This window comes from Marmota flaviventris, chromosome 12, assembly GCF_047511675.1.
Source record: "Marmota flaviventris isolate mMarFla1 chromosome 12, mMarFla1.hap1, whole genome shotgun sequence".
Lineage (NCBI taxonomy): Eukaryota > Metazoa > Chordata > Mammalia > Rodentia > Sciuridae > Marmota > Marmota flaviventris.
In genome coordinates, this window is record NC_092509.1 from 80203626 (window position 1) to 80227694 (window position 24069).

Consider the following 24069-nt stretch of genomic DNA (forward strand, 5'->3'; position numbering starts at 1 on the left):
TTAAGATTCTGACAGGTCAGCCAGGCGCAGTGATACACACCTATAATCCCAGCAGCTCAAGAGGCTAAGACAGGAGAATTGCAAGTTCAAAGACAGCCTCAGCAATTTGGCGAGGTTCCTAAGCAACTCAGTGAGACTCTGTCTCTAAATAAAATTTTTAAAAAAAGGGCTGGAGAAGTAGCTCATCTTGAGTGCTCCAGGGTTCCATCCCTAGTACCAAAAAAAACCCCAGAATTTGACAGATAGATCAGATAAACAAAATAAATTCAGATATGGACACTTTACTAACACATTTAATAAGCCTGATATAATAGATAACTTTGTGTGTAATAGAAAATACAAGTTTTATTTCAAATACCCATTAAATATACATTGAAGTTAATAACCATAATCTTCCTAATCCATGTACACTCTTTCTCAGACACACACCTCAATATATTCCCAAAACGAGAAGACTTTAAGATCATGTTCTTTAATTTTCATTCAAAAAAAAACCTAGAAAAAGATGATCATATTATCTAACCTCTTGGAGACTAAATTGTTAAAGACAGAAAACTACATAAATTTTTAGACATTTATATAGTACCTAGTTGATAAAATCCAAAATTGATTCCTGATTTTAAAAGAAAGTTCAGCATATACAGAGTAAAAAGAAACTTTGTTAACATGATAAAAAGCATTTATTAGAAATGAATAAGCCAGGTATGATAGAAAGTGGCTGCAATCCCAATTATTCAGGATACTGATGCAGGAGGATCACAAGTTCAAGGGCAGCCTGTCTCAAAATAAAAACTAAAAAGAATGGGGGCTGTCACTCAGTGATAGAGCACTGACTTGCCTAGCCTATGCGAGGTCCTGGGTTCAATCCCCAGCACTGCAAAAGGAAGAGAGGGAAGGAGAAAGGAAGGGAAGGAAATTAACAATAAAAACTTAAAGTAAAAAGCACAAGATCCTTAGAATAGAGGAAGGAAACAGTAGGAAGGAGGAGGGGAGGGAAAAGGGAAGGACTGGAGACTGAATTAGAGCAAATTATATTCCATGCTTTTTTAATTATGTTGAAATTAATCCTAATGTATAACTAAAAAGAATCAATTTTTTAAAAGTTTTTTGAAAAACAAAAGGCCTCTCTCTCCACTGATATAAACTAAAGCCACTAGAAAAATACAAAAAGACTCCATCATTCCTTTCTTAGTAACTGATAGGTGCATAGACAGAAAACCAGCAAGGATACAGAAATCTTGAACACCACCAGCAACTGTCTTAACCTAATTTACAAAACATAAATTAGGTTAGAGACTGAAAAATTAAGAAATAGCAGGCAGATTGGAGAGCAAAGCCAAAACTAGAAAAAGTATCCCTATTGAGTACATCTCCCAGATTTTTTTTTTCTTGGTCTCCCACCCTGACCTGAAGGTGACCCCAGTGTTAAACTATGCAGCAGGCTCAGGCAGCACAGTCTCTGAGCGAAATTGTCTCTTTGGCCAGAGGACTGGGAAAATGGGCCCTTGTGAGTTGGAGCATGAGTGGAATCTTTGTTTCTTTGTCTTTTTCTCTCCCCCGAGCCCGGCCCGGGGTGACTCCAGTGGCAGAACTGCGTGGAGGTCTTCCCCTCCTTCTGCAGTGTTTTGGCAAATGCTGGGGATGGAACCCAGGGCCTGGCCTCTGCCAGGCAGGTGCTCCCCAACTGAGCCAACTCCAGCCTCCTGTTGTGTTTCTCTCTTTTCTCACATCATCACCCTGAAGGTGGTTGTGCAAAACTCTGAGGGGAGCCCAGCTTTCCAGGTGGAGGACCCGGGAAGGAGTCCCCAGGAGTCAGAAAGTGGGGGCAATCTCAGAAAAGAGCAAGGAATTCCCTGATTCTGTGTGTGAGCCCATGCAAGTCCTGCGATCACTCACACACAGGTGCACATACACAGGATGGGCCAACTGACCCCGAGCCTCCAGTGGAAGAAGAGTCACCAGCCCAGAACTCCAGGGTGGGTGAACATATTCTTTAGAAATGGAGGTAAAACATGGAACACTCTCACAGGAAAGAAAACTAAAAGAATTTGTCACCCAAAGATGAGCTGAGGGAAAGTTGTGAAATATCTGGGTAAATATAAGAGACTATTTTTCTCCCTATTTCTATTATACACACACACACACACACACACACACACATATACTTAAGGAGAGAAAAACAATAATAATATTGTATATATTACTTATATATACAATATATTATTATATATTTATATATACAATATTGCTATATATACAATTATATATTGTATATATTATTTAGTATATCATTTTATATTATTTATAAAACTTAAAAAGTATGATATTTTTGGTAAGTTTTCTTTAATATGTGTAGATGCGAATGGTAACTGTAACACAAAGCAGGTAAAATGGAGGAAGCCATATATTGATACTTTCTTGTTTTGAAGTTATAAAATATTAAAATTAGACATGAAATTATAGGTATGTACCTTCCTAATAATCCCATGAATTGATATAAAACGTCAAAATCCAATGAACACATCTAAATGGAATATCTAAAACAACTCAAATAATTCAAAAGAATGCAGGAAAAGAGAACATAGGGACAAAACACAAAGGGACAAATAGAAAACAAATAATAAAATGGCAGATGTAAGGGGCTGGGGATGTGTCTCAAGCGGTAGCGCGCTCGCCTGGCATGGGTGCGGCCGGGGTTCGATCCTCAGCACCACATACAAACAAAGATGTTGTGTCCGCCAAGAACTAAAAAATAAATATTAAAATTCTCTCTCTCTCTCAAAAAAAATGGCAGATGTAAATCCAAACATTATTAATTACAAATAATCTAAATGTTCCAACTGAGATTTTCAGATTGGATAAAAACACAAGAGAGCTATGCTGTGTAGAAGAAACCTATTTTAATAATGACACAGAATTGTTAACACAAAAGAATGAAAAAATTGCCGGCTGTGGTGCCACACACCTGTAATCCCACCGACTCAGGAGGCTGAGGCAGCAGAATTGCAAGTTCAAAGCCAACCTCAGCAACTTATCGAGGACCTAGATAACTTAGCAAGATCCTGTCTCAAAATAAAAAATACAACTGTCCGGGTTATAATGTATTATTTATATTATACGAGGCTCAGTGGTTAAGCACCCCTGGGTTCAACCCGTAGTACCCAAAAACATGAAATGCTTTTTTCTTTCAGTACAGGGCATCAAACCCAGGGCCTCCTATACGTTAGGCAAGTGTCCTACCGCTGATCTACATCCCCAGACCCCAAATGCTTATTTTGAAAAAGAAGAAGAAAGAAAGAAATCTTTTAAATTAATAATTTACATTCTCCGGCTGGGGGTGTGGCTCAGCGGTAGAGCACTCGCCTAGCATGTGCAAGGCCCTGGGTTTGCTCCTCAGCACCACATAAAAATAAATCAAATAAAAATATTGTATCCAACTATAAAAAATAAATACTTAAAAAATGATTTACATTCTCATTTTTCAAAAGATGAGCAAAGCTGGGGATGTAACTCAGTGGTATAGTGCTTGCCTACCCTGCATGAGGCCCTGAGTTCTTTAATCCCCAGTATCACCAAAAAAAAAAAAGAACAAATCAGTACAAAATAATAGAGTCTGAATGACCCTAATTTTTTTCAATTTATAGTTTTAAAACTTTCAACAAATAAAATTCTATATGATTTCTACCAAACATACAGAGAAAATTAATACCAATTTTATAAAATCTCATCCAAAATACAAAAGATAAGAGAATACTTCCAAAACAATCTTCTGAGTTCAGTAATACCACGAGCAAAACCAGACAAAGATATATAATAAAGAGAAAGAGAAAGAGAGATAGGGAGGGAGGGAGACCAATATCCCCTATGAAAATATCCTCAATAAAATAGCAAATTGAACCCAGAAATACCTAAAGAAGATAATACATCTTAGCCACATGGGGTTTACCTCAGAAAGGCAGATGGTTCCATAGTCAAAAAATGTAATTCACCATATTAACACAATGAAAAAAAAACTACACACCATTTCAATAGATACAATTTAAAAAAAAAAAACCCTAACTTTAATCTCTATTCATGATAAACGCTCTCAAAAACTAGAAATAGAAGGGAATTTTCTTAAGCTGACAAAGGACATTAAAATTTAAAAAAAAAAACTATCAGCAAGTATCATACTATATGGTGAAAAATTCTCTGTAAGATGGGGAAGAAGGCAAAGACGTCTACCCTCACTATTCTTACTTAGCATTTTTCTAGGAGTCATAGTTAGTGCAATAAAACAAGAAAAAAAAATATAAACTGGAAAGAAAAAACTAAACATTCTCTCTATTTATAGGTGACATGATTTTCTATGTAGAATATCCCAATGAATCTACAAAAAAAGCTCCAACAACTAATAAGTTTAGCAAGATTGCAGGATATAAGGTCAATTTACAAAAATCAATGTTATTTATATATACTAGTAATAAACTATTGAAACATTTAAATATTATTTAATTGCTATTTACAGTTGCATAGAAAATACTTAGATATAAAACTAATATTCTTTTTTAAAAATACCTTCCTTCCTTCCCTCCTTCCTTCCTTCCTTCCTTCCTTCCTTTCTTCCTTCCTTCCTTTCTTCCTTTCTTCCTTCCTTTCTTTCTTTCTGTCTTGTGGTACTGAGGATCAAACCCAGCACCTTGCATGTGCTAGGAGAGCACTCTACCACTGAGCCACAACCCCAGCCCTAGAACTAACATTCTTAACTAACATTTATTTGCAAGATATATATGCTGAAAAATACAAAGGAGGGATGAGAGAAATTTTTAAAATGTAAATGGAGAGACACATTCATGGATCATAGACTTAATATTATAAATATGACAATTTTCCTCATATTTATCAAAATACAACACAATCTCTTTCAAAAAATACCACCAATATTTTTTAAAACAAATAATAATACTGTATAAATTACAAAATTTAGACGGAAAAACAATTTTAGAAAAGAGTAACAAAATTGGAGAATTTATACTACTTGATTCCAAGACTTAAGATATAAACTGGATTGATCTATGAAACAAAAGTGAGAGCTCATAAATAAACCTACACAAATATAGTCAAGTGATTTTTGATGGAAGTACAAAAGCAACTCAATGGAGAAAGGTTAGTGTCTTCAACAAGTGGTGCTAGAACAATCAGACAGCTATGTACAACAAACTGAATCTCAACCCATTCCTAACACTTTATAAGAAAAAACTAACAATTAATCATAAACATAAAACACGGAAGTATAAAATTTCTAGAAGAAAACATGGGAGGAAATCTCTGTGACCTTAAATATGACCAATACAGGGAGAAGAAGATAAATTGGACTTTACCATATTAAAAAAATATATACTCTTAAGAGAATAAGAAGATAATCCACAAAAATGGGGAAAATGTTTGAAAACTTATGTCTCTGACCAAAGGCTTGCATGCAGAATACAAAAAGAACTCTCAATAAGAAAACAAACTAATCTATTAGATTAGAATAAATAAATAATTTAATTTTTTTAAACGGTTGAGAAATGGGTAAAGGACCTGAGCACAGTGGCACAGCCTATAATCCCAGCAGCTCAGGAGGCTGAGGCAGGGGAATTGTGAGTTCAAACCCAGCCTCAGCAACTTAGTGAGGCCCTAAGCAACTCAGTGAGATTCTTTCTCTAAATAAAATATTAAAAAGTCTGGGGGTGTGGCTCAATGGTTGAGCACCTCTGGGTTCAATCCCTGGTACCAAAAAGAGAGAGGAGGGGGGAAATAGGTAAAAAATGTGAACATTTGAACACTGCAGTGAATGACACTTACTTTTGTGACTCATCCATAATCTTAAACAGCGTCAGGATAACCTCATCGGTGTAGGACTGGACCAGCAGGTAAAGGATCCTCCTGATGGTGCTTTGGGTGGTGGACTCTGTGATGTGGTACATGTGGAAGTAAATGTACTCGATGATTTCCGACACCTGAAATGATAGGAAAGGAGATTCTTTCTGAACTCACCCCGCCAGTTCGGTGCAGGCACCTGCACAGGGTGTGGGACTGCACACAACATGTACATAGAGTGGAGAGAGGATGTCACTGTCCTGCTGCACTCTGCCCTGAACCACCTGATCCCTTTGACTTTAAGAGGAGCAAATAGCAGCCAGGGAAAGATGACCTTGACCTCATTTGGAAGCCATATCATGAAGAAAGAAGGACGAGGCTGAGGGTGAGTGACTTGGAGAAAGGAAGTCAGATTTTTGCCTTCAAAAATCTAAGGACTATTAAGGAGGAAGGGAAGGGTAGTCCTTGCAGTTTACTGGTGTGTGGCACAGAGGCAGCTTCATAGTGAACGGTATGGACCCTGGACTCACCATACCCCTTGAATTTGAATTTCATCTCTGAACTTACCAGGGAACCTCAGGCTGGGTTTTCATCCTCCCTGCAATTCATGTCCTCAGAAAATAAGAACAATTTTACCTACCTAAGTGGTTCTGAGTTAACACTTCTAAAGTGGTTGGAATAGTACCTGTCACATAATAGCTGCTCAATAAACTTCCGTTACTAAGGCTCATCGCCTCTTTGAGCTGTCCCCATTTCCGAAAGTGAAACCATTACTTCCTCACAAACCTGTTGTAAGGATTAATAAAGTAGCATGTAAATGAGGCTAGCACAGTGCTTGGCACCTCGTATTAGTGAAATCTGAATATTAACTGAATTCTTCAAAACCCCAGTAGGCAAAGTTAGGACAGGGATTGCAAACTATGGGCGTGTAGATTTCAGTTCACCAAAAGATAGAACTTCTTAAAAGCAACTCACCCTTATACCCTGTTGATGAGAACATAAATTGATACAGCTGTTGTGACAAATAGTATGGAAGGGACTCAAAAAATTAAAAATAAGACTACCAGATGGCCCAGCAGTCCATCTACTGGGTCTACAACCAAAGAGAATCCAGTCAATTTGTTGAAGAGACATCTATACCCCCATATCCATGGCAACACTATTCCTAATAACCAAGATATGGAAACAACTGTGTGTTTCAACGGAAGAAGGAGTAAAGAAAATGTGGTGTACACATTCCATGGAATACTATCCAGTCAACAAAGAAGGAACTTCACCATTTGAACTTCATGGGTGAACTTGGAGGACATTACGCTAAGGGGAAAAAGCCAGACAAACACTACGTTATCTCCCTTACATGTGGAATATGAAACACTGAACTCGGAGAGGGAAAGATGGCGGCGAGGGGAGTGCATTGCCCCGGTGTGCTGCTTCACTGTGTGGGAGTATGACAAGTCAGGACGGCTAAAGGATATCTTGTTAGGAATTTCCAGCAATAGTGGGGTGCTCCGGAACCTGGAGGAAGGATTTCCATCGCACGAGGATCAGCTACGGGGACGTGAGAGGTTTGTCGCACTGCTTATTCAGCAAATCGGCCCGAGGCTAGAATCTGCAGCGTGCGCTGGGATAGAGACGCAGGGTTACAGCGCTGCAGTTTCTGCCAGCCGCGCAAGCACCGTACTCAGGGCTGAATTCTGGGTTCGAGACGGGGGAAGGAAGCGGTCCATCTCGGTTCTCCACACCGGTCAGACCACAGAGGAGGCCAGCAGCCACCATGTTGGTAAACTGACGTCACCACCGCTGTTTTCGACTGACCGCAGCTCATTCAGCCATAGAACAGGTAATTTCAGGCTGCAATTCGCCTGCGGCTTGCAGACAGATTGCTAGGGCTCAGCGCCTGGGTGCTTCTTAGAACTGATCTTATCGGAGTGAATACCCAGCGCAGAGCGGCTGCTGAGCCCGCTGAGGCTGCTTCTTGGACCCTGCGCCTACCAGAGCATACAACAAGCACTAAGCAGCCGAATTACGGCTCCCGGAACTGAGCCCGCGGGGACTGCTTCTTGGAGCTTACATTTATAGGAGCTTACACCGAGCACGGAGTGGCCGAGTTCCGGCTCCCGGAACTTCCCTGGCCCGGGGCTAGGAGCCCGCGGAAACTGCTTCTCGGTCCGGGTCCTGCTGAGGGCCGGTCAGGACTCACCCGGTGCTTTGGTTGCCCGGCAAGGGGAACGAAATGCTGCCATTCGCATAGGATACCAACATGGCAGAGATCTGATGTCTGCAGAAAGCGGCGGAGGAGGGATCTTCATCAATACCAGGGGTGACATAAGCAGTTGGTCTCCTGGTAGGGGGGGTGAGGCACAGTCACCCGAGTCTCCTCAATTTGTCGTCGAGCCAGAGGGAAGGAGCCGGGCCGCCGCCAGCCCCCGGAGCAGGCCCAGCGGCTTGCCAGCGTGGTGACCGCGTGACCCCAATTGGAGAGGGGGCGGAGCGGAGCCGCCACCCGCAACCGCAAGGTGGGCAGACCCGCGACCCAGTGGTACATGGGCGTGGTAGGAGGGGCAGGGCAGAGCCGCGGTTCGCGCTGTGACGAATGAGCGTGCAAGGTAAACAGACCTGTGACAGCCTGGCGGGTCAGGCCCAGTGGCCTGCCAGTGTGGTACACACGTCACCCCAACTGGAGTAGGGGCAGAGCAGATCCTTCTCCCACGCCCGGATCAGGCCCTGCCGGTGTGGTGGTCACGTGACCCCAATCGGGGGCGGAGCAGAACCGCCACCCGTGCCCGCAGGGTGAGCAGACCAGTGATCAACCTGTAGATCAGGCCCAGGGGTCCGCAGGCGTGGTAGGAGGGGCAGGGCAGATCCGCCCGCCCGCACCTCCAAGGTAGGCAGACCTACAACAGACCTGCGGATCAGGCCCAGGAGCCTGCCGGCGTGGTACAAACACCACCCTAATTGGAGTAGTGGCAGAGCAGAGTCGCCGCCCGTGCCAGGAACAGGCCCAGTGTCCTGCAGGCGGGGTAGTCACGACACCCCAATTGGAGTAGGGGCAGAGCAGAGCCTCCACCCGTGCCCGAAAGGTGGGCAGATCTGCGACCGACCAGCGGGACAGGCCCAGTGGCCTGCCGGTACGACAGACACGTCACCCCATTTGCAGTAGGGGCAGAGTAGAGCCGCCGCCCGCGCCTGCAGGGTAGGCAAACCTGCAACCGACCGGCGGATCAGGCCCAGTGGCCTGCCGGCGTGGTACACTCGTCACCCCAATTGGAGTAGGGGCAGAACAGAGCCGCCGCCAGCTCCCAGAACAGGCCCAGTGACCTGCCGGCGTGGTAGCCACGACACCCCAATTGGAATAAGAAGAGAGCAGAGCCGCCGCCCGCACCTGCAGGAAAGATACGCAAGCAGTATGAAAAGACAAGGAAAGAAAGGACCACAAGCAATGCAGGTCAACGCAACTTTAGAAGAGGTAACAGCTGCAGCAGATGGAATGTCAGATAAAGAATTCAGGATATACATGCTTCAGATGATCTGGAGTATCAAGGAAGACATTAAACAGCAAAATCAGACAATGAAAGATCACTTCGACAACGAATTACGCAAACAAATCCAGGAAGCAAAGGATCAACTATACAGGGAGATAGAGGTTATAAAAAACAAACAAACAGAAATCCTAGAAATGCAGGAAGCAATAAACCAACTTAAAAACTCAATGGAGAATACTACCAGCAGAGTAGAACACTTAGAAGATAGAACATCAGACAATGAAGACAAAGTATTTCAACTGGAAAAGAACATAGACAGCTCAGCAAGACTGTTAAGAAACCATGAGCAGAACATCCAAGAAATATGGGATAACATTAAGAGACCAAATTTAAGAGTCATTGGGATACAGGAAGGTACAGAGCTCGAAACCAAAGGAATGAGAAGTCTATTCAATGAAATAATACAAGAAAACTTCCCAGACTTGAAGAATGAGACAGAATCCCAAATCCTAGAAGCCTACAGGACGCCGAATGTGCAAAATCATAAGAGATCCACACCTAGACACATTATAATGAAGATGCCCAACATACAGAATAAGGAGAGAATTTTAAAAGCTACAAGAGAAAGGAAGCAGATTACATTTAGGGGTAAGCCAATCAGGATAACAGCTGATCTGTCAACACAGACTCTGAAAGCTAGAAGATCCTGGAATAACATATTTCAAACACTGAGAGAAAATGGGTTCCAACCAAGAATTGTGTATCCAGCGAAATTAAGCTTCAGGATGGAGGATGAAATTAAAACCTTCCACGATAAACAAAAGTTTAAAGAATTCGCAGCTAGAAAACCATCTCTTCAAAACATCCTCGCCAAAGCATTACAGGAAGAGGAAATGGAAAATAACAATGAAAACCAACAGTGGGAGGTAGGACAGTAAAGGGGGGGGGATAATCAAAGAGGAAAACAAACCATGTTTAGTAACAGAAATAAACAAATATGGCTGGAAGAACAACCCATATCTCAATAATAACCCTGAATGTTAATGGCTTAAACTCACCAATTAAGAGACACAGGCTAGTAGAATGGATCACAAAACAAGACCCAACAATATGCTGCCTACAGGAGACGCATTTGATAGGAAAGGACATACATAGGCTGAAGGTGAAAGGTTGGGAAAAATCATATCACTCATATGGACTTCGGAAACAAGCAGGAGTGTCCATACTCATATCAAATAAAATAGATTTCAAGCCAAAGTTAATCAAAAGAGATAAAGAGGGACACTACATACTGCTTAAGGGAACCATACACCAACAAGACATAACAATCATAAATATTTATGCCCCAAACAATGGTGCAGCTATATTCGTCAAACAAACTCTTCTCAAGTTCAAGAGTCTAATAGACCACCATACCATAATCATGGGAGACTTCAACACACCTCTCTTGCCACTGGACAGATCTTCCAAACAAAAGTTGAATAAGGAAACTATAGAACTCAATAACACTATTAATAACCTAGACCTAATTGACATATATAGAATATACCACCCAACATCAAGCAGTTACACTTTTTTCTCAGCAGCACATGGATCCTTCTCAAAAATAGATCATATATTATGTCACAGGGCAACTCTTAGACAATATAAAGGAGTAGAGATAATACCATGCATCTTATCTGATCATAATGGAATGAAACTGAAAATCAACGATAAAAGAAGGAAGGAAAAAGCATACATCACTTGGAGAATGAACAATAGGTTACTGAATGATCAATGGGTTATAGAGGACATCAAGAAGGAAATCAAAAAATTCTCAGAGATAAATGAAAACACAGACACAACATATCGGAATCTATGGGACACATTGAAAGCAGTTCTAAGAGGAAAATTCATTGCTTGGAGTTCATTCCTTAAAAAAAGAAAAAACCAACAAATAAATGATCTCATACTTCATCTCAAAATCCTGGAAAATGAAGAGCAAAACAACAGCAAAAGAAGTAGAAGGCAAGAAATAATTAAAATCAGAGCTGAAATTAATGAAATCGAAACAAAAGAAACAATTGAAAAAATTGACAAAACTAAAAGTTGGTTCTTTGAAAAAATAAACAAAATCGACAGACCCTTAGCCATGCTAGCGAAGAGAAGAAGAGAGAGAACTCAAATTACTAGCATACGGGATGAAAAAGGCAATATCACAACAGACACTTCAGAAATACAGAAGATAATCAAAAACTATTTTGAATCCTTATACTCCAATAAATTAGAAGATAGTGAAGGCATAGATAAATTTCTTAAGTCATATGATCTGCCCAGATTGAGTCAGGAGGATATAGAAAACCTAAACAGACCAATATCAATTGAGGAAATAGAAGAAACCATAAAAAGACTACCAACTAAGAAAAGCCCAGGTCCAGATGGGTATACAGCAGAATTTTACAAAACCTTTAAAGAAGAACTAATACCAATACTTTTCAAGCTACTTCAGGAAATAGAAAAGGAGGGAGAACTTCCAAATTCATTCTATGAGGCCAACATCACCCTGATACCTAAACCAGACAAAGACACTTCAAAGAAAGAAAACTACAGACCAATATCTCTAATGAACCTAGATGCAAAAATCCTCAATAAAATTCTGGCGAATCGGATACAAAAACATATCAAAAAAATTGTACACCATGATCAAGTAGGATTCATCCCTGGGATGCAAGGCTGGTTCAATATACGGAAATCAATAAATGTTATTCACCACATCAATAGACTTAAAAATAAGAACCATATGATCATCTCGATAGATGCGGAAAAAGCATTTGACAAAGTACAGCATCCCTTTATGTTCAAAACTCTAGAAAAACTAGGGATAACAGGAACATACCTCAATATTGTAAAAGCAATCTATGCTAAGCCTCAGGCTAGCATCATTCTGAATGGAAAAAAACTGAAGGCATTCCCTCTAAAATCTGGAACTAGACAGGGATGCCCTCTCTCTCCACTTCTGTTCAACATAGTTCTCGAAACTCTGGCCAGAGCAATTAGACAGACGAAAGAAATTAAAGGCATCAAAATAGGAAAAGAAGAACTTAAATTATCACTATTTGCAGATGATATGATTCTATACCTAGCAGACCCAAAAGGCTCTACAAAGAAACTATTAGAGCTAATAAATGAATTCAGCAAAGTGGCAGGATATAAAATCAACACACATAAATCAAAGGCATTCCTGTATATCAGCGACAAATCCTCTGAATTGGAAATGAGGACAACCACTCCATTCAAAATATCTTCAAAAAAAATAAAATACTTGGGAATCAACCTAACAAAAGAGGTGAAAGACTTATACAATGAAAACTACAGAACCCTAAAGAGAGAAATAGAAGAAGATCTTAGAAGATGGAAAAATATACCCTGTTCATGGATAGGCAGAACTAACATCATCAAAATGGCGATATTACCAAAAGTTCTCTATAGGTTTAATGCAATGCCAATCAAAATCCCAACGGCATTTCTTGTAGAAATAGAGAAAGCAATCATGAAATTCATATGGAAAAATAAAAGACCCAGAATAGCAAAAACAATGCTAAGCAGGAAGTGTGAATCAGGCGGTATAGCGATACCAGACTTCAAACTATACTACAGAGCAATAGTAACAAAAACAGCATGGTACTGGTACCAAAACAGGCGGGTGGACCAATGGTACAGAATAGAGGACACAGAAACCAATCCACAAAACTACAACTATCTTATATTTGATAAAGGGGCTAAAAGAATGCAATGGAGGAAGGATAGCATCTTCAACAAATGGTGCTGGGAAAACTGGAAATCCATATGCAACAAAATGAAACTGAATCCCTTTCTCTCGCCATGCACAAAAGTGAATTCAAAATGGATCAAGGAGCTTGATATCAAATCAGAGACGCGCCGTCTGATAGAAGAAAAAGTGGGCTACGATCTACAGTCGGTGGGGTCGGGCTCCAAATTCCTCAATAGGACACCCATAGCACAAAAGTTAATAACTAGAATCAACAAATGGGACTTACTCAAACTAAAAAGTTTTTTCTCAGCAAAAGAAACAATAAGAGAGGTAAATAGGGAGCCTACACCCTGGGAACAAATCTTTACTCCTCACACTTCAGATAGAGCCCTAATATCCAGAGTATACAAAGAACTCAAAAAATTAGACAATAAGAAAACAAACAACCCAATCAACAAATGGGCCAAGGACCTGAACAGACACTTCTCAGAGGAGGACATACAGTCAATCAACAAGTACATGAAAAAATGCTCAACATCTCTAGCTGTCAGAGAAATGCAAATCAAAACCACCCTAAGATACCATCTCACCCCAGTAAGATTGTCAGCCATTAGGAAGTCAAACAACAACAAGTGCTGGCGAGGATGTGGGGAAAAGGGTACACTTGTACATTGCTGGTGGGACTGCAGATTGGTGCAGCCAATTTGGAAAGCAGTATGGAGATTTCTTGGAAAGCTGGGAATGGAGCCACCATTTGACCCAGCTATTCCCCTTCTTGGTCTATTCCCTAAAGACCTAAAAAGAGCATGCTACAGGGACACTGCTACATCGATGTTCATAGCAGCACAGTTCACAATAGCAAGACTGTGGAACCAACCTAGATGCCCTTCAATAGACGAATGGATAAAAAAAATGTGGCATTTATACACAATGGAGTATTACTCTGCATTAAAAAATGACAAAATCATAGAATTTACAGGGAAATGGATGGCATTAGAGCAGATTATGCTAAGTGAAGCTAGCCAATCCCTAAAAAACAAATGCCAAATGTCTTCTTTGATATAAGGAGAGTAACTAAGAACAGTGTAGGGACGAAGAACAGGAGAAGAAGATTAACATTTAACAGGGATTAGAGGTGGGAGGGAAAGGGAGAGAGAAGGGAAATTGCATGGTAATGGAAGGAGACCCTCAGGGTTATACAGTGGAGGAGGTAGAGAGAGAGGAGGGGAGGGGAGGGGAGAGGTGGGGAGGGGGGAGGGTGGAGGATGGGAAAGGCAGTGGAGCACAACAGACACTAGTATGGCAATTTGTAAATCAATGGATGTGTAACTGATGTGATTCTGCAATCTGTGTATGGGGGTGAAGGTGGGAGTTCATAACCCACTTGAATCAAAGTGTGGAATATGATATGTCAAGAAATTTGTAATGTTTTGAACAACCCACAATAAAAAATTAAAAAAAAAAAAAAAAAAAAAAAGAAAGAAAGAAAGAAAGGATCAAGTCTTCTTTACCTTGAGAATCTTTACCTAATTTTTTAAGAGCTCTACCTTATTCTTTCAATGTCTGAATTCACTCTACTAAGTCAAAAGTAAACCCTGATCTGATAAAGATGTTCTGCATGCTCCTTTACTAATTACAGCCATGCTGTTTTTTTTTTTTTTCTAGGACACTTGGTTTTTCTTTTTTTAGTACTATATTTTTGAGCTCATGGTTTTATGATGAATTCACATATGATTCTGTGTGCCTAAATTAATGTTTTTCTGATCATTATTATTTTATCCAACTATAGCAGTTCTTACACTCTGTTGTTGTTCAGAGGCCAATCTTCAAGGGTTAGCTCTCATCTACACTGGGAAAATGTCCTTTTACAAGATCCTTAGTAGGACATAGACATGGTGATGCTGGGAATAAATCTAATAGAGGCTTTAAGGAAACATCTGTAGCATTACAGTGGAGATCAACGTACAAAAAGCTACAAGGTTTTTGTTTCTTGTTTGTTTTGTGTATGTGTACATACTTGTGTATTGTGTTGTTGTGTCTTCACATGGATTTGTATCCATATATCATGTACATGGTATCAAAATTGGCATATAAATGAACATTCATAAACAAATTTAAATAAAAAATGGATCCAAAAAAAAAAAAACACTGAACTCACAGAAGCAGAGAAGAGAATGGTGGTTGCCAGGGGCTGGGGCGGGGGTCGGGGTGGGGGAAAGATGTTGGTCATAGGGAACAAAATTTCATTTAAGAGAAATAAAAGTGCAGTGTATCTGTTATAGAACACGGTGACTAGTTAATAATAATGTATTACATACTAAAAAATGCTAAGGGAATAGATGTTAAATGTTCTCATCCAAAAAAAAAAATGTGAATTGATGGGAGTTATCTCCAAAGTTCAAGTTCTCATAGATAGTAGGCTATCTATGGGTAGGTAATCAGCTTGAGTTAGCCATTCTCCAATGTATATATATCAAAACATCATGAGCTGGGCATGGTGCACACACCTGTAATTGCAGCAGCTCAGGGAGACTGAGGTAGGAGAATCACAAGTTCAAGGTCAGCCTCAGCAACTTAGCGAGGTCCTAAGCAACTTAGTGAGACCTTATCTCAAAATAAAAAATAAAATAGTCTGGGGATGTGTTAGAGTCTGTAAACAAGTCTGGATGGCGCCTGGCATTTTGCCAGAGGGAGTGGTTTGTGAAGTAACTCCAGCGAGCCATTAAGTGTGGAGATTCCTTATTGGTTGACTGTTGTATCTAGTTTATGTTAATTAAGATAAGCTGTGTGGAATGTATAAATACCCCTCCTGTCCTACAATAAACGGCTTCCACTCCTGCTGTATCAATCTACACAAGTTGTTCGTCACCCCCCGGTTATTTTGCTGCAGCCGGACTGCGGCAGGGATGTGGCTCAGTGGTTAAGTGCCCCTGAGTTCAATTCCAGTATACACCCCCCACACAAAAAAAATCATGTTGCATACCATAAACATATATAATTTTATCAAATAAAAATAATTAATATTTTTTAAAAATAAGTAGTTTGCAATAAATGAGCTACAGTTTAAAGTAATGAGCTTATCGATACTGCTTTCAGCAGAGTCTGGCTGCTCATGGGCCAGCGGGCTCTACAAGGGATTCCAAGAGTCCGGCAGGAGTCGGAGTTGACCTGGGGTGTCCACCCTAAGGACTCATCAGTAGTCTGTACTGACTTTAGGCCTGGAAAGTGCACAGGCTGAGATCCAGAAACTGCTAACAGGAACTGCCATGGAAGTGTCATGAGCTGCAGAGAGGTGTGGGTTGGGCCATTTAAATGACAGTGAATCCTCAGTAGAACAGAGGAAAGGAACCAGAGGGTGGGAGGTGAGGAGGGAGGGGGAAGTGCTGGGGAGGGATTATAGTGTGTGTATGTACGAATATGTAATGACAAATCCCGTTATTATTTACAACTATAACGCACCAATAAAATAAAAAAAAAGTGGAGAGGGCTAGAAATATAGCTCAGTTGGTAGAGTGCTTGCCTCGTATGTACAAGGACCTGGGTTCAATCCTCAGCACCACAAAAAAAAAAAAAAGTGGAAAAAAGAAAACACACATAATGAATGACAATACCTCCATCAGTCCCTAAGATTGTTTTAAATCTCAGTAAAACAAAGGGGTCTTTTTATTTCACTTCACATTCATGACAGTGTCTCGTAAGTTTATACACACACACGCACACACACACACACACGTGGTCCTGGATATGATAGTTCAATTTGACGATGGCATGAAAGTGATTTACATTCAGTAGAAACCGTACTTTGAATGTTGAATGTTCCTCTTTTCCTGAGATAGTGATATGGGAAAAGCTACCCTTTCCTGATGCTGGTCAATAGCAGCAAGCTGCAGCCATCAGTCAGCCAATCAGCCGCCAGGTCATAAAGGGACACAATCAACACTCCACAGTGCACTGTGGTGCTAAGCCAGGATGTTCTGAATGGATTAAATGCATTTTGGACTTTTAGCATTTTAAATTTATGATGGGCTTATGGGAATATATTCCCATTGTCATTTGAGGAATACCTGTATATATCTACTCCTGTCCTTGACCCTGTATATTCTCCCATCTGGGTGAAGAAGCCATCTACAAACCTAACCCATGAACACTGTCAGGAAGCAGATGGGATGCCTGAGGTCCCTTGTGGTCCTAAGAACTCAGAGAAGTCTTATGCTATAACTTTGACTCGATTCTTCCCTTCCTGGTAGAAGTTCAGGCCTGATGGTCACCTCTTGCCACTGAAAAATCCCTTTTGTACAACTGCAAACTAGTCTTCATTTAGTCTTTTCCCCTTTGGGTTAAAGGATTGAGATTCCTTCAACTCAAGCTGGTAGAAAATAAAACAGACAAAGACCCAAAACAGCACAGAAAGGAAGAATCCTTAAATAGACCTTGAATCATTAAGTCCAACAGAGATGCTACCTTCCCAATTTCTGGAATACTGTACTTCAGGATCATCTTTAACACCTTGGAGGCTGCGAGGATGTCTTGCCTGTTGGTGCTGATCATGGCCTCCAGGGCCACCATGATCACATCGGCTCTCTCCATGGGAGTCAGGTATTTCCTAAAGAACTGAAGGAAAACAGCTGTCTTTACAGTGCCAGGATCTCACTCTGGGATTGCCCCAAAGCCTCTGGCCTCCAGAAAGGCCAGCCATCCAGGGTCCAGTGGAGGTAGGCCCTCACCTGTGTCTGGCTATTCTGTGGTGTAAGGTCAAGCTCCAGAATGCCACCCTCTTTGAGTCCCTGGGAAGAAACACTGCTCCAGACAATGTGGTGCAGAGGACAATGCCAAAGGCATTTCTATTTTAAATTTGGAATGCAATTGGTAAACAAGTCTATAGGAAATGAATTCTGACGTCTGGGGAGTTTACCCAAGCAAAGATAACTCTTACCTAAAGCAACCAGGCCTCTTGTCTCTGATTCTACACATCCATGTGAAGGTCATTTTCACCCAAACAATAGTGGTGCCAACTAACTCTGTGCCTGGTTCTATTGCCGGGAGCTGAGAGTGACTAAGAACAGGACACTGAGGCCTTTGGCCTCAAGGGATTGAGCATCAGTCAGGATGAACAAAAGAGGCAGTTTCAGGGCAGTGTGAGAAATGGGGGGCACTGAAGCTAGACTGAGCAGGTTAGAGAAGGTTTCCTGGAGTCCATATCAGTGGGGAAAGTTCCAGACAGAGGGAACAGAATGTGCAAAGGAGTTTTATGGAGAGGAAATCTATCCAACTACTGTGTCCTTCTCAGGAACCTGAGCCAGGTGGAGAAGGAGAATTGAGACAGGATGAGGCAGGACGGTTAAAGCAGGCACCAGCTCTGGAGGAATGTCAGACTTTAGTAAGTACGATAGGAAGTTAGTGCATAGTCCAAGGGGAATAACATGATGCAGTTTGTATTTTAGAAATAGTTTTCTGAGTGTAGCATAGGAAATGGTGTGATGGGGTGTGGCTGGAAACAGGGGCAATAGGTAAGTAAGAGGCTGCGTCAATGACCCAGGGAAGAGATGCAGGTGGACTGAATCAGAATAGCCAGGGTGCAGCTGGGCAGAGGGAGTAGATTTGAGAGCTGTGCAGGAGGCAGATCTGGACGTGGAGAGCACGAGAGGAGAGAACAAAGGACTGTTCTCCTGGATTTCTGGCTGGAATGACTTGAATGACTGAACCTGAGGACATCGTGCCTAAGACAATCAATACACCCTTGCTGAGGAACAGAGCTAAAGCCAGGCCACAAGTCAAGGCACTTGGAGACAATCTGCAGGTGGAATCTGCCAGGTTGATGATGCTTTTTTTTTTTTTTTGGTACCCAGGATTGAACCCAGGGGCACTTAACCCCTGAGCCACATCTCCAGCCCTTTTTTTTCATATTTCACTTAGAAACAGGGTCTCACTGAGTTGATTAGGGCCTCACTAAGTTGCTGGGGCTGGCTTTGAACTCATGATCCTCCTGCCTCAGCCTCTGGAGCCACTGGGATTACAGGCATGAACCATTGCGCCCTTCCGAGATAATGCTTCTTTTTAAACACTCGACTTATGACCTCAAACTTCAGTCGACTCTAGTGCAGCTAGGGGACTGGGCCTTATGCCTCCAGCCTGTCTGTGAGAACTGTTCTCACTGTCTGTGAGAACTTGAACTTTGCAGACACTCCCATCTGTGGGGGATGACTCCTCAGCGGCCCACCCAGGCTCTCTATAAGCTCTCCCCAAGACTCCTGTTCCTTGTGGACATGTCCCTCCTAAGCATCCCATGCAGAGCAGAAAGTGAAGATTACCAAGGTGAGGTCCTGCAGGCTGGTCATCCACTCCCCACGGAAATTCTTCTGTAAGTCCCTCAGGACAATCTCTATCTTCTGCTTTACACCTTCAATCAAAAATGGCAATTAAGGGGGGCAGTCCCTTAACAGGGAAAAAGCAAGACAAACTCTCCTGTTGTCCCTCCAAGCCTCAGAGAGAGGAACAGAGTTAAATGGGGGAAATAACATTTGTCCAACACAATGAGAGAGTTCTCTAGCACCAAGCCAGCGAGTGGAGGGAGAAGGTGGCTGGGGACTCAATGTGGTCCACTCTCAGCCACTGCTCCTGCACATTCGGGAATGTGGACCGCTCCCACTCCTGTGTGCTGAGCAAAGTGCTCCCCTACCGAATCACAAGAAGCCAGGTCCTGAAACTCTTTTGGGGAGATTTTGCAAATTCCCTTGGCACTTCCGTGTATGTATCTGTATCTCTAGCATTCGTAGGGCAGAGAGGGGCTAGACTAAGGATCCTAAATTTGTTCCTTGAGAAAGGGTGCCTATTTTCTGAATCTCTTGCCTAGCAGTAGGGATGAGACAACCAGGAAATTCTGAGAATCCAAGAGGTCCCATAGGCGGCTGGCTGCAAGTTTAGGACATCAGCAACAGGACTGAAGCTCACCCAGACAGTTTCCAGATCTACTTGTAATGGCTTCCTGGTCTCAGGGCCATGTGGCATATTTACTCCAACACCTCTGCAAGAGGAAACTGCCTTTTGCCGGGTGCCTGACCGAACATGGGCACACGCTCAACATGGCTTGCTGCTGACTCTTGTTACTCAGTGGGTCCCCACAGCTGCAGTCAGGTGGCTTACCTCTCTGAAGCGCAAGGATTTTGAACAAGTAATGCAATGCCTCTGACGCCTCCATGCTGATCTCTTGGTTGGAGTTCACGCACATGAGGCCCAGGATGCCCATCAGCTTCCCGCTCATGGAGAACAGCGTCATATGCTGCCAGGGAGAAGAAACTGGTTACCTCCCCACCATCCAGAAAGAAGCCTTTCCCTACCAGGACCCACCCAGCCTACCTTCCCCTCCTCATCACTAATCCATTCACTTGTATGTGCGCCCTCCCCTCCCCAGCTCCACACTCTGTCCCGGCCAAGAAAAACCTTTGTAATCAGCACCCAGGTAAGGGACAGCCAGAGGCCCAAGCGCATTAGTCAGTGAGCAGCTGGGGCCCCAAACCAGCTCTCTAGGTCAAGGTCCCCCACAAGGCCAAGATGTGGCTGGTTAAGTGGGTTCAGGGCAAACCAGACAAAGAAGTGACTTGTTTCACTGTAATAGAAAAGGCACTAATGCAAAAAAAAAAAAAAAAAAAAAAGGCACGAGGCACTCTGACTGCCAGCTCTCTGGTTACCCCCTGATGAGCCCTGGGCTCAATCAGGTGCCACACAGGCAGAGAAGCAGGGCCCCCTGTGTCTGCCTCGTACCCTACTCCAAGCACTCACCAACACTTCAGGGAAATTGCAAATAAATCTTTGCAACCGGGAAATAGTGCCCAAGGCCCGGGTCTGCTCGTGCACTTTGTCTGACAATGTTACCCAAGGTAGGATGATCTGGATAGGAACAAAGAGACGGGTCAACATCTCCATGGGAGTGCTGCTCCCTGCCTTCCTTGTCTTGAGACCACATCCATGACTGCCAAAAGACAAAGGGAGCTGTGGCAGGTGCAAGAGTGCACAGACCCATGAACTTGGCAAAGCAAGGGTATGTTTAAGGGTCTCTGGCACTTCACCATCACCTTCTGAGTCTCCTCCTACAGGGATGTTTAAAAACAGCCACACCTTCAAGGTCGAATTACAAAGCCGAGTGAGAGGGGAAAAGGTGGGGAGGTGGTGTTCTCTTAGAAGCATATCTATGCAAACCCCACCTACTGGGCCAGGGGCAGGAGTGGGGTGGTCTCTGAAGGATAAGATTCAGAGTCACGATTTTTTTGGACACTAATAACAATAGAGACAGAGGTAAGTATTTTATAGATAGTAACTTGCTTGGTGCAAACTTTTGGAAAAGTGTGTCCTGTATCATAGCTGCATGACAGGGGCCTTTCTCCCAGCCATGGATGTTCATAGACCAAAAGAAGAAGAGAAAGGAGAAGAGGAGGAGGAGGAAGAAGAAGAAGAAAGAGGGGGAGGGTAGGGGAAAGAGGAAGGAAAAAGAGAAAGTAAAGTGAACCATCATTCATACCAAACATCCAATAAAAAATTAATTCAGAATTAATCACAGATGCTAACTTAAGGTCTAAAATTATAAGCTTTTAGAAGAAAAGAGACCTTAGATAAGGCAAGTTCTCTTGAGAGACCTTAGATAAGGCAAAAATTTATTAGATAACACCTCAAAATCATAACCATATAAGAAAAAACTAACAATATGAGCTTCTTCTAAATGAAGATGGAGACGGGCACAGTGGCGCATACCTGTAATCCCTGCAGCTCAGGACACTGAGGCAGGAGGATCACGAGTTCAAAGCCAGCCTCAGCAACTTAGTGAGGCCCTAAGCAACTCAGCAAGACCCTGTCTCTAAATAAAATATAAAAAGGGCTTGGGGATGTGCATAGCGCTTAAGTGCCCCTGGTTTCAATCCCTGGTACCAAAAATAAAAAGAAGAAGGGCTGCTTTTCGAAGGGCAGTTAAGCAAAGAAGGCAAGCCACAAAATGGGAGGGAATGTCTGCAAATCACATATCTGACAAAAGATTTATGACCAGAATACATAAAGTACTTTCAAAATTCAAACATTAAAAACAACCCAGTAGGGGCTGGGGATCTGGCTCAAGTGGTAACGCGCTCGCCTGGCATGCGCGGGGCGCTGGGTTCGATCCTCAGCACCACATAAAAAAAAAAAAAAAAGATGTTGTATCCGCGAAAACTGAAAAAAAAAAAAAAAAAAAAAAAACCAGGAAAGAGCCCAGCATGGTAGCACTTGCCTATTGTCCCAGGCTGAAGTGGGAGGATCCCTAGAATCTAGCTAGGAGTTAGAGACCAGTCCGGACAACATATCAAGACCCTATCTCAAAATACAAACAAGTCAACAGAACACAAAGAGATACTAATATGCATCAAGGCCATGTGCAATTGGGTACTCCTATGATTCCAGCAGATAGGGAGACTGAGGCAAGAGGATCACAAGTTCACAGCCAGTCTTGACAACTTAGTAAGACTCTGTCTCAAAATAAAAAATAAAAAAGTCTGAGAATGTGGCTCATTGGCTAAGAATCCCTGGGTTCAATCCTCTGTACTATTAAAAAAAAAAAAAAAAAAGGAATGAACTCTTTTTAAAAACATACTTTTTAGTTGTAAATGCCTTTATTTTATTTGTTTATTTATTTTTATGCGGTGCCAGGTATCAAACCCAGTGCCTCACTCATGCTAGGCAAGCGCTCTACCACTGAACCACAATCCCACCCACTCCTACTCACCCCCTGGAACCAACTCTTTTTTCTTTTATAATTTTTTTTTGAGAGAGAGAGAATTTTAATATTTATTTTTTAGTACTCGGCGGACACAACATCTTTGTCTGTATGTGGTGCCGAGGATTGAACCCGGGTCGCACGCATGCCAGGCGAGCGCGCTACCGCTTGAGACACATCCCCAGCCCATGGAACCAACTCTTGATACACATAACAAGACAGATAAATCTCAAGCACGTTATGAGATGAAAATGAAAGAAGACAGATTCAAGAGGCAACATCCTGTATAATTCTATTCAGAGGCTTTTATAGAAAAGTAAAACTACAGAGACAAAACAGAGGCTGAGGTTAGGGAATTGACTACAAAATGTCTTGGGAGCCAGGTGCCATGGAACTCTCCTATAATCCTGTCAACCCAGGAGGCTGAGGCAGGAAGACTGCAAATTTGAGACCAGCCTGGGCAAATTAGCAAGACCTTGATACAAAACAAAATGGTAGAGTGCCCCTGGGTTCAATCCCTGGTACAAAAAAAAAAAGTCATGAGGGATTCAGGGGTGCTTTACAGTTTGATTATGGTTGTGGTTACATGACTATATTTCTCAAAATCTGCAGAATTCCACACTGAAAAAAAGATTATTATTATTATTATTATTATTATTATTATACTGGATGTAAATTAAAAGATGAAAAAATGAAGAATAAAAATGAAGGTTATGGGCTGGGGCTGTAGCTCAGTGGCAAAGCACTTGCCTAGCTCATGTGAGGCACTGGGTTCCATCCTTAGCAACACATTAAAAAAATAAATAAATAAACAATAAAATAAAGGCATGTTGTCCATCTACAAATACAGGAAAAAAATTTTTAATGAAGTTCCTTAGGGAACAAAAATATGTAGCCCTCAAATATTTTGCAAAAATGACCCTCTTTCTAATCCTGCCATGCAAAATCAACCATGAAATAAATGATACACATTATGCTATTATGTAATTTTGTAGAAAAAAAATTATGTCTATAATACATATGTACATGATTTTTTTAAAAGAATTACCTCAAAGTAGTGAATATAATTCAATTCAAATTTGGCTATATATGAAAATAATCTATTTCATCATTTAAATTTTGTTTATCAAGATAAATCTATTTCCCCCAATATTTTCTATGAAATGTTAGAAATGGTTTCATGTGGTTCTTTTTTTTTTTTTTTTTTTCTTCCCTTCCAGTGCTAGGGATCAAACCCAGGGTCTCACACATGTCAGGTAATT

General features: G+C 41.7%; 1 protein-coding gene across 1 annotated transcript in view; it reads right to left on the reverse strand.

Annotated features, from left to right (window-relative positions):
• LOC114100789 (maestro heat-like repeat-containing protein family member 7) overlaps window positions 1-24069 on the reverse strand; it is a 50192-nt gene that overhangs the window by 19981 nt on the left and 6142 nt on the right. The window contains exons 7-11 of the mRNA XM_027945603.2: window positions 20851-20958; window positions 20215-20350; window positions 19383-19471; window positions 17536-17685; window positions 5827-5981 (exon numbers count right to left, since the gene is read on the reverse strand). Coding sequence (XP_027801404.2) covers window positions 5827-5981; window positions 17536-17685; window positions 19383-19471; window positions 20215-20350; window positions 20851-20958 — 638 coding nt within the window. The remainder of the gene's footprint in view (window positions 1-5826; window positions 5982-17535; window positions 17686-19382; window positions 19472-20214; window positions 20351-20850; window positions 20959-24069) is intronic.